This window comes from Guillardia theta (genome assembly GCF_000315625.1).
Source record: "Guillardia theta CCMP2712 unplaced genomic scaffold GUITHscaffold_358, whole genome shotgun sequence".
Classification (NCBI taxonomy): domain Eukaryota; class Cryptophyceae; order Pyrenomonadales; family Geminigeraceae; genus Guillardia; species Guillardia theta.
The window spans coordinates 3,891-12,500 of record NW_005434319.1 but is presented as its reverse complement, the minus strand read 5'-3'; the positions used below and the strand labels follow the sequence as shown (position 1 = coordinate 12,500).

Sequence of the window (8,610 nt, the reverse complement as noted above, 5' to 3'; positions counted from 1 at the left end):
AATCGTTCCCTCGACCAATCAGCAGAAGCTGTAGGAAACAATTGCAACTTGTCAGATCAGCTTCATCTCCAGCTTCATCCCCAGCTTCATCTCCATCTTCGTCTCCATCTCCATGTTCATCATCATCATCATCATCAACGTCGTCACCAATTCCTTCACTATCATCATGTTCATCATCATCGCCATATTCATCATCGCCATATCGCCATATTCATCATCACATCATCAGCATCATCAGCATCATCAGCATCATCAGCATCAGCATCAGCATCAGCATTGATCACCAAGAGCGGCATCAACAGACAACGCATATAGGTCAAACCTCCGAGACGTCTGAGCTGCTGGGTGATATAACCTCCCTTCTCACTCTTCCACTCCCAGACACGGTCAAGAAACTGAAAAGAAAAGATGAACAAGTGAGACGGAGAAGTCAAAAGATTAAGAAGTAAAAGATTGCAAAGTAGCAAGAATCAAGCTCAACAGACCTTGTCTCTTCCAAGATCATATCTCGATTTTCCTTCGGCGTTCAAAGACCTTTCCACCTAAAGAACAAACGAGTCAACGATGATCGAGCATAATTCACGATTGCATCATCCACTTCAACAGCTGTTTCATCCATTGACCCACACATCTGCCATCATGACAACTTTCGTATGTTCATAGTCTTGACAACTCAGATATCTGATATCTCAGATATCTGAAATCTGATATCTGATATCTCAGATATCTCAGATATCTGATATCTGATATCTGATATCTGATGTCTTTTCTGATATATCAGACAAGTCTGGTATCTGAGATATCATACTTTTCTGATATATCATGTATCAGATATCTGATGTCTTTTCTGATATATCAGGCAGGTATGATATCTCAGTGATGTCTGTCATATCATACTTGTCTGATATCTCTTGTTAATCCCAATCATGCTCATCATTACTGCCACCCTCTCCACAATCTTCTTCATTCACCAGTAGCTGAGTCGCAATGCCCGCATGATCAGTCCCAGGAAGCCACAACGTCGGCTTGCCCTGACCGAGGAAACGTTAGAATGAAAGAAGAACAGAGCAGAGCAGAGCAGAGCAGAGCAGAGCAGAGCAGAGCAGAGCAGAGCAGAGCAGAGCAGAGCAGAGCAGAGCAGAGCAGAGCAGAGCAGAGCAGAGCAGAGCAGAGCAGAGCAGAGCAGAGCAGAGCAGAGCAGAGCAGGGGCGAGAGGGGAACGAACGAGGGGAGGGGGGGGGGGCAACGAATAATCAGAGGCTGGCAGGAATAGAGGAAAGAAGGAGGAAGGATAGGAACAAGAAAGGAGCAGAGCAGAGGAAAGGAGATCAGAGAGTAGGTAAGGAAAGGAAAGGAAAGGAAAGGGGAGGGGGGGGGGGAAGCCAAGACAGAACAACACGAGCGATGTCACCGTCATACGATGGTAGCGAGCAAGAATGTCCTGCGAGCAATCAACCTTATGATCGATCGGACCTAAAGGCTCCCAATCCTGTCTCTCATCCCATCCTTGATTCCTGCATACCTTACACTACTCGTCTTCTCCTCTTCCCCTGCCTCCTCCTTCCCTCCCTCCCCCCCCCGCCCCGCCCCACTCCCCTCCCTCCGCCTCCTCCTCTCTTCCCACCTGGAGGGCAACAAACATAGCATGCCCCATGTGAAGCCCGCCAGTGACGTTAGGAGGAGGCATAGGAAGCACGTAGGACTTCTTCTCTCCCTCCTTGTACTCCTTAGGCTTGAACAGACCGTTGCTCTCCCACCACTTGTACAAGGGTTCCTCCACCTCCTGAGGGTTGTACTGCGGGGGCATCTCGTTCCCGGCCGTGATGCAGTCAGGGATAGGCAGCGTTTCCTTGCTCTCCGTTGCTCCTGCTCTGCAGTGGACAGCTCGGGAGTTGTGACCTCCTCGCAACCTTCCCATCCCCAGCCTCTCCGCTACCTTGGCTGCTCCAAAAACTCCTCCTCGTGCCAGCGCTGAAATCCCCCTCCTAACACGAGGAGAGATGGAGCTGGCAGGAGGGAGGGAGGCAGAGGAGTACCCTCCTCGCATGCGCAGAGTGGGAGAGGTCGCTGTGATCGCCTCCTCCATCCCTGAGACTGTGCGGAACGACTTGGTGTCGACCTCCATCCTCCCTCTCGCAATGTCCTGAGCCAGACCCGGCCGTTCTGCCATGAGCCGCTGCGCCAGGGAGTGGATCTGCGCAACCTGAGCCACGGAGAGGACGGGGACTTTGGCGATGGCGCGAACGGGCGAGCACATCATAGAGCTGAGGGTGAAGATCATGACGACAACCTTGCTGAGCTTGTCCAGTGAGTCGAGACGCATCTGTGCTCGCAGTGGGCGGGACGAAACTTGCCTGTGGAAGACAAGAGGTAAGAGGAACAGACAAGGAGAGGAGGAGAGGAGGAGAGGAGGAGAGGAGGAGAGGAGGAGAGGAGGAGAGGAGGAGAGGAGGCAGGTAGAGAAGGGGACAGGGAATTTCAGATGGCGTTGCGATCTCTAACTACTCAAGAATTCCATGCTGGCTGCTAGGGGTTGTGCGCGAAGCGGGGTGTAAGAGAAGCAAGGTCGTTGAAGGCGACAACAGGAAACAGGTGGGAAGAGTAGAGTGCAGCAGGACACAAAACGTCTTCAGATATCTCAGAAGAGACAGGAGAGGAAATCTGTTGTGTGAAGCAGGCGAGTTCAGAGGTAAGACGAGCGGATTGGGAGGAGAGGAGCAAGGAGAGGACAAGGAGAGAACGAGGATAGGAGAGGAGGAGAAGACAAGGAGAAGAGGAGGGGACGGGAGGAGGAGAGGAGGGGACGGGAGGAGGTGGGGGGATGCTGATGACGCTTGCAGGGTTCTATGAGGTGTCAGGATGCTGGCATGGGCCATGTTGGGCAGGAGGCCGTCGGCATTGTTAGAGCACGACGTGTGGAAGGGGGTACTGCTCCACCCCAGAAACTTCTTTTGAAATGGGGGTATTGCTACTAACGAAGCTGGGTGGGGGTACTGCATGCAATATTAAACAGGGGGTGGGGTCAGCTGCGGGCCGGGCTTTGTTTGTAGTTGGAGCCGCTGAGGTCACCGTGACCGGGTCCCGGGAGTCCGGCGAGACTGCCCGACGATTCATCCCTGAGTCCGATCCCCCGGGCCCGCCGGCCCGCACTGCGGCAAGTTGCGCGCCGCCGTTCAGCACGGTACGGAGTACTACTTGGCAGTATTCAAGTACGTACTGGCCAAACGGCGAGAAGCCGGCAGTGAAACTTGAAACTTAGAAAGCGAGAAACAAACCTAATCCTAATTAGGTAGTAGCGCGCAGGCCCGTCCAATGATCCGGCCCAGAGTCCGGGCCCTGCGCCGCATGCCAGCGATCATCGGATGTGAAGAGTCGCTGTGCCGGGCCGCCGGCCGCCGGCGACTTGAAGGAATGAGACGCGGCGGACACTCAGACTCAGAGTACCGTACTGTAGTACCGCCCGGCCCGGCCCGGCGTACCGTGTCACTGTCCGCCGGAGCACCGCCGCATGGCCCGGAGCCTCGGAGCCTGTACGGACGGTCGGCCCGGTTCGTATAACCGTTGATGAAACGGACAGTGGAGGAATCGGGAAGCGGCGAAATGGGAGAGCGAGGGATGGAGGAGGGAGAGAAGCTGAGGAGACTGAGGGAGAAGGCGAGCAGCGACGGGCTGAGGATACCTGACAAGCATCTCCTCAAGTTCCTGCGCTGGAAGTCTGAGGGGGATCGAGCGTACGAGCGGCTGTCCGACTTCGTGAAGTGGAGGAAGGGGTGCGGGTGGATGGACTCGCCCGACCCTCTCCTCCTCAGCAGGAGCGAGGTCATCAGGAAGGTCGTCATGAGCGGTGTTCTCGCATGTCCAACAAACGTGAGGGGAAAGCATGGAGAGAAGCTCATCTTTGGTCGCTTCCGTTTCAACGACCTGAGCTCCTGGTCCCCCCAGGACCTCTGCAGGGCGATCGTGTACCTTGTGGAGACGGCTCTGATCTCAGAGGAGACGCAGGACAACGGCGTGCTTGTCCTGCATGACCTCTCGGGGATAGGACAGAACAATATCTCCATCCAAGTGCCGAAACTACTCCTCCCCATCCTCCTGGGTAAATACCCGGTCAAGGTGAAAGGGATATACATCTACAATGCTCCATGGTGGTTCCAAGGGCCCTTGCAAGTCGTCAAGCTCCTGATGCCATCCAAGATCCGGTCAAGACTGCACACGATATCCAACCTCTCAGAGGTGCACGAGGCCATCGACCCTGCTGCTCTTCTGGTAGAGCATGGGGGGACGACTGACTATAAGCCGGAGGAGTGGGTCAAGTCTCAGATGGACTTCGAGGCTGGAGGAGGAGACGATGACTACATGGTCAGGTGCCTGCAGACTTGAAGGAGCTGCTCTTGCCGCCTCCTCGCCACTTTCGCTGCTTTTGTACCTGTAAAGCAATAAGAGGGTCCAGAGTCCTTTCCTTGAAGGGAGCAGGACTGAAGGATAGCGTGACGCTGCTACCAGTATAGAGCACACTGATGGAAGCAGGCAGTGATGAAATGCGTATGTGATCAAATCTCAATCAACAGCTAAGACCCTCACACTGAGTTGTGAATAAGTCCACACTGAGAGAAGTTAGATTTTGTTATAAAGTAGGCCAACCTCCCAAGGCTGGGAACCCCTTTAGACAGGACAATAGGAGAGAAATAAGGAGAGAGCAATAGTTCTTAGCTATGAAATTCTTGACTTATTGTCTAATAAACTCAATTAGTCGATTGACTAAGCATGCTACCTAACTGAGTGTGTATACTACAGCACCCGGTACTACATCATCGGACATGGCTTGTCAGTAACATATTTGCATATCCAATCCTAATTTGACTGATATGCGTCATATTGCGTCAGTACCAGGAACTTGAGAAAAACAAATTCGAAGCCCATGATTGGCATCGATCAAGTTAATATCTTGCCGTCCTCCGACTCGCAGGAGCCTTGCCGCGCGTCGCTTGCGTGGTTGGAGTAGCGGTTTTCACTGCCTCCTTTGTTTCCTAGTATTTCGTTGAGGCGGGTTTGTAAGGTTTATCCTCGTATCAACGTGGAATGAAGTGTACACAGTGGCGAATGATCAGTTGGCTGCTGCTCCTGGTAATGTTGGAAGAGCGACGAGCGTTACAGGTGGAGGAGGATGCCTCTTGCGAGCAGGTCCCCTCCTCCCCGTCCTCCTCCTTCCCCCTGCTGGAGCACTGCATTCAGCTCTTTCTGCTTTCCTGTTTTCTTTCCTCCCATGGATCCACTCTGTTCTCACTCCTCCCCATAATCATCATCATCATCACAACCACCGCCACTAAAACCACCACTCCCCTTCCTCCTATCCCTCTTCCGCGTCTTGGTCCAGGCCTCTTGCTGGTGCCGCTCATGCTGCAACTCTTCACTCGCTCCCCTCCCCTCGTTCTCATCCTGCTCATTGTGTTTCTCCTTCTCCTCTACCTCTATATCACCCTCCTTCCTGGACTCCTTTCCCACCTGCCGCGAACATCTCCGAGCCTCTCCTTATCATTCCCTCCTCTCACCCAACGAGCTGACCATCATCTCTACCAGAGGAGGAGGCAACATCGAGGTCTTGACAGCATCCAAGTGCTGGACTGGGACTCGCGGGTGTTTGCGGTGAGTTCCTGCCGCTGCCTTGATGTCAACTCAGCTACCTCTCCTCCAGATCCAAAACTTCCTGTCCGATGAGGAGGCCGACGAAGTGATACGACTAGGGCACGAGGAGCTGGATGCCCAGCACGGCGGCGGGTGGGAGCGGGAGGTAGCATACGGAACTGCCTTCTTTCACTACCATCAGAGCAACATGTCACGCGTGCTGGTCGAGCTTGAGGACAGGATCGCTCGCACTACCATGATCCGCCCCCATCCCGATGAGCTGCCGCTCATGTTTACGAGGCAGGTCTCCTGTGCGCATGCAGCCCAGCAGCAGCAGGTCCTGACTCTTGTCCTCAGATTCCAGGGGCGATTGTAGGCAACGTTGTGCCCAACCAGAGGGTTAGGAATGTCCACCATGACAAGAACCAGCGGGAGAACAGAGTTGTCACTGTTCTGATCTACCTCTCAGACTCGGGGGAAGGGGATGGAGGACACACCATCTTCCCTTGTCTTCCTGCACCTGCTGCCACCACTGGCGCGGCCAGACGATCTTTCTCCTCTAAGTTCAAGAGGCTGTTCCTCAACGGTTCGCGCACCCTCAGCGGGAGGGGCGGGAGGGAGGAAGAAGTCAAGCTGCTTGCTGCCTGCAACGAGCAATGTCTCCTTGCGCACGAGGCTGCTGTGATGAACATCCGGCCGCAGAAAGGAACCGCCGTCATCTTTTGGAATGTCCTCGCTGACGGGAGCCCGAACTTTCGCGTCTGGCATGCTGCTTGTCAGGTTTGCATGTTTCCTTATCTTGCTGTGTGATCATTGACTTGTTATATGCTCTGCTTCAACAAACACCTTCTCCTGCTCTTCGAGAAGGCCCTGAAGGGGAAGGCAAGTAAGCACAAGATGTGACAAGAGAGTTGTCACCTTACATTTCTGGTGCAGGATACGCTCTTCAAAAATTTAAAGAGTTTCCGAGAGTTACGGGGGAGTGGGTACTGGAAAAAGGCGCAAAAAGGCCAAAGTGGGTGGAGAAGTGAAGTGAAACATTGATTGAAGGTTTATGCAGTATGTGATTAGTTGCGACACTTGCTGAATGACAACAGTAGAGCGGGGCAGAGGACAGGTCAGGACTTGACACAGCAAGACACGTGGAGAGGAGAGGAGAGGAGAGGAGAGGAGAGGAGAGGAGAGGAGAGGAGAGGAGAGGAGAGGAAACAGGAAAAGAAAGGACAGGGAAGGAAATAGGAGATGGGAGAAGGGGGTTCAGGATCCGACCAACGCTGTTTAACATGCACACCGTGCTCGTCTTGCTTGCACTCCGTCGTGGAGTGAAATAGCAACTGAGTCAGGAGCGGCTCCTTCCTGCTGGTCCGCAGCGTCTGTCTTGCCCTCCTTCAACAGCCTCCTAGCAATCTTCTCGAATACCAGGTCCACGTTCTCGCATGACTTGGCGGAGGTGAAGGTAACGTTGGCTCCTACCTGCTCCGCAAAGGACGTGACCTGCCATCTGAGGTCATGCCGCCATGGGGCAGGAACGACTTCCTCGAGCATGCAGACAGTCTCCTTACCTCCTGTATGCTCACCCTGCTACCCTTCAAGTCGTTCTTCGTGCACGCGATGTCCAGGATGACCCCTTCCCCCAGACTCTCTCTAAGATCCTCAACCCATTTAGCAAGGCTCAGAAACGTCCTCCTCTCCGACAAGTCGCAGCAGAGCAGAGCGGCAGACGCGTTCCTGTAGTACATTCGCAACATGCTCCGAAAGCGCTCTTGCCCTGCCGTGTCCCACATCTTGAGGTTCACTGCCCCCTCCTCTACCGTCACAATCTTGGCCATGTATGTTCCTCCTATCGTCCCGTTGTAGCTCTTTTCTGTGTATGTCCCTTGCACGAACCTCAGCAGCAGCGCTGTCTTGCCCACACCGCTGTCTCCCACAACAACGACTTTGTGGGCAATCGCCGCCTCCATTTCCCTATACCGGCTGTGCTCCCTGGAGATTGCAAGTGCAGGATAAAAGTAGAGAGGACAGGACAGGACAGGACAGGACAGGACAGGACAGGAGAAGAAAGGACAGGACGGGACAGGACAGGACAGGAGAAGAAAGGAGAGGAGAGGAGAGGAGAGGTGAGGTGAGAGGAGAGGAGAGGTGAGAGGAGAGGAGAGGAGAGGAGAGGAGAGGAGAGGAGAGGAGAAGGGAGATGAGGCTGGGTCAGGAGATCGATGCCCTTGGTAATGGGATACACTGGAGATAGGAGGGATCAGTCAGCCTATGTTGTTATGTCCTTCCTCCTCCTCACGGCCTCGTCTTGTTTTTGGGACGTAGTAGACTCACGTCTCCGGGCCCCCAGATGATCCTGCGGCCCGCGCCGGTCACCGGGTGACTCACTGAGCACCGATCGGACGGTGGCACGCCGTGCCGGGAGTGACTGCGCACAGTGACAGCGGCAGTGCCCCCGGGCCGCCGCCCGGTCCGGGCCCGGCGCGGCCGGTGGCCCGGGCGCCGGGCGGTAGAACTGCCACTGAGCCCGGGCTTGAACCGTTCAAGGAACTGATTGGCCGCGGCAGCGGCCGCGGGGCGCGGCCCGCCGTGCCACCGGGCGGCGGGCCCGGCGGTCCGGGTGGCAGCCTGGCAGCCTGACTCCGAGTGAGTCCGATCATGCCGGATGGCACCGTCGCACAGTGGTCCGACCGTCACCGGGTGACCGGCCGCGTGACTGGGCGGCCCGCCTGCCACCGTCGTGGCACTGGCATTTTTGACTAACGCGGCGGTTAATTTTGCTGAGGCTTCAGTGCGGCCGCGGCCGCACTACTGGCACTGGCAGGCTGCCCGGCCAGTGACTCGGGGACTGCCCCCCGAGTCAGCCTGTGAGGCCCAGGCCGCGGCGCGCCGCCCCGCCGGGTCGGCAGCCGGCCGAAGTTCCGAGCCAAGTTCAACGGTTCTGAGTGACACAACAATCACCCGCCGGTGACTCAATTCACTCAAAGTTAAGTTAAA

At 55.3% G+C, this 8,610-nt stretch overlaps 4 protein-coding genes across 4 annotated transcripts in view; 2 read left to right on the top strand and 2 right to left on the bottom strand.

Annotated features, from left to right (window-relative positions):
* Positions 1-1,918, bottom strand: part of GUITHDRAFT_83283 (hypothetical protein) — a gene marked incomplete at both ends in the record, with an annotated part of 4,459 nt that extends 2,541 nt beyond the window's left edge. Inside the window, 6 exons of the mRNA XM_005818182.1 lie at positions 1-28; positions 323-395; positions 486-542; positions 972-1,031; positions 1,412-1,441; positions 1,625-1,918. The exon at positions 1-28 is cut by the window's left edge and continues 13 nt beyond it. Of these exons, the coding sequence (XP_005818239.1) occupies positions 1-28; positions 323-395; positions 486-542; positions 972-1,031; positions 1,412-1,441; positions 1,625-1,918 (542 nt within the window). The remainder of the gene's footprint in view (positions 29-322; positions 396-485; positions 543-971; positions 1,032-1,411; positions 1,442-1,624) is intronic.
* A 1,682-nt stretch (positions 1,919-3,600) lies between these two features.
* GUITHDRAFT_149421 (hypothetical protein) lies at positions 3,601-4,380 on the top strand (the record flags this gene model as incomplete). The annotated part of the gene is made up of 1 exon (XM_005818181.1): positions 3,601-4,380. One exon carries the CDS (start codon positions 3,601-3,603, stop codon positions 4,378-4,380), a length of 780 nt encoding a protein of 259 aa, XP_005818238.1.
* A 722-nt stretch (positions 4,381-5,102) lies between these two features.
* On the top strand, positions 5,103-6,432 carry GUITHDRAFT_166926 (hypothetical protein; the record flags this gene model as incomplete). The annotated part of the gene is made up of 4 exons (XM_005818180.1): positions 5,103-5,181; positions 5,578-5,643; positions 5,678-5,959; positions 5,980-6,432. Exons 1-4 carry the CDS (start codon positions 5,128-5,130, stop codon positions 6,430-6,432), a joined length of 855 nt encoding a protein of 284 aa, XP_005818237.1. The 5' UTR covers positions 5,103-5,127.
* A 468-nt stretch (positions 6,433-6,900) lies between these two features.
* On the bottom strand, positions 6,901-7,583 carry GUITHDRAFT_83284 (hypothetical protein; the record flags this gene model as incomplete). The annotated part of the gene is made up of 2 exons (XM_005818183.1): positions 6,901-7,116; positions 7,185-7,583. 2 exons carry the CDS (start codon positions 7,581-7,583, stop codon positions 6,901-6,903), a joined length of 615 nt encoding a protein of 204 aa, XP_005818240.1.
* Positions 7,584-8,610: the final 1,027 nt, after the last annotated feature.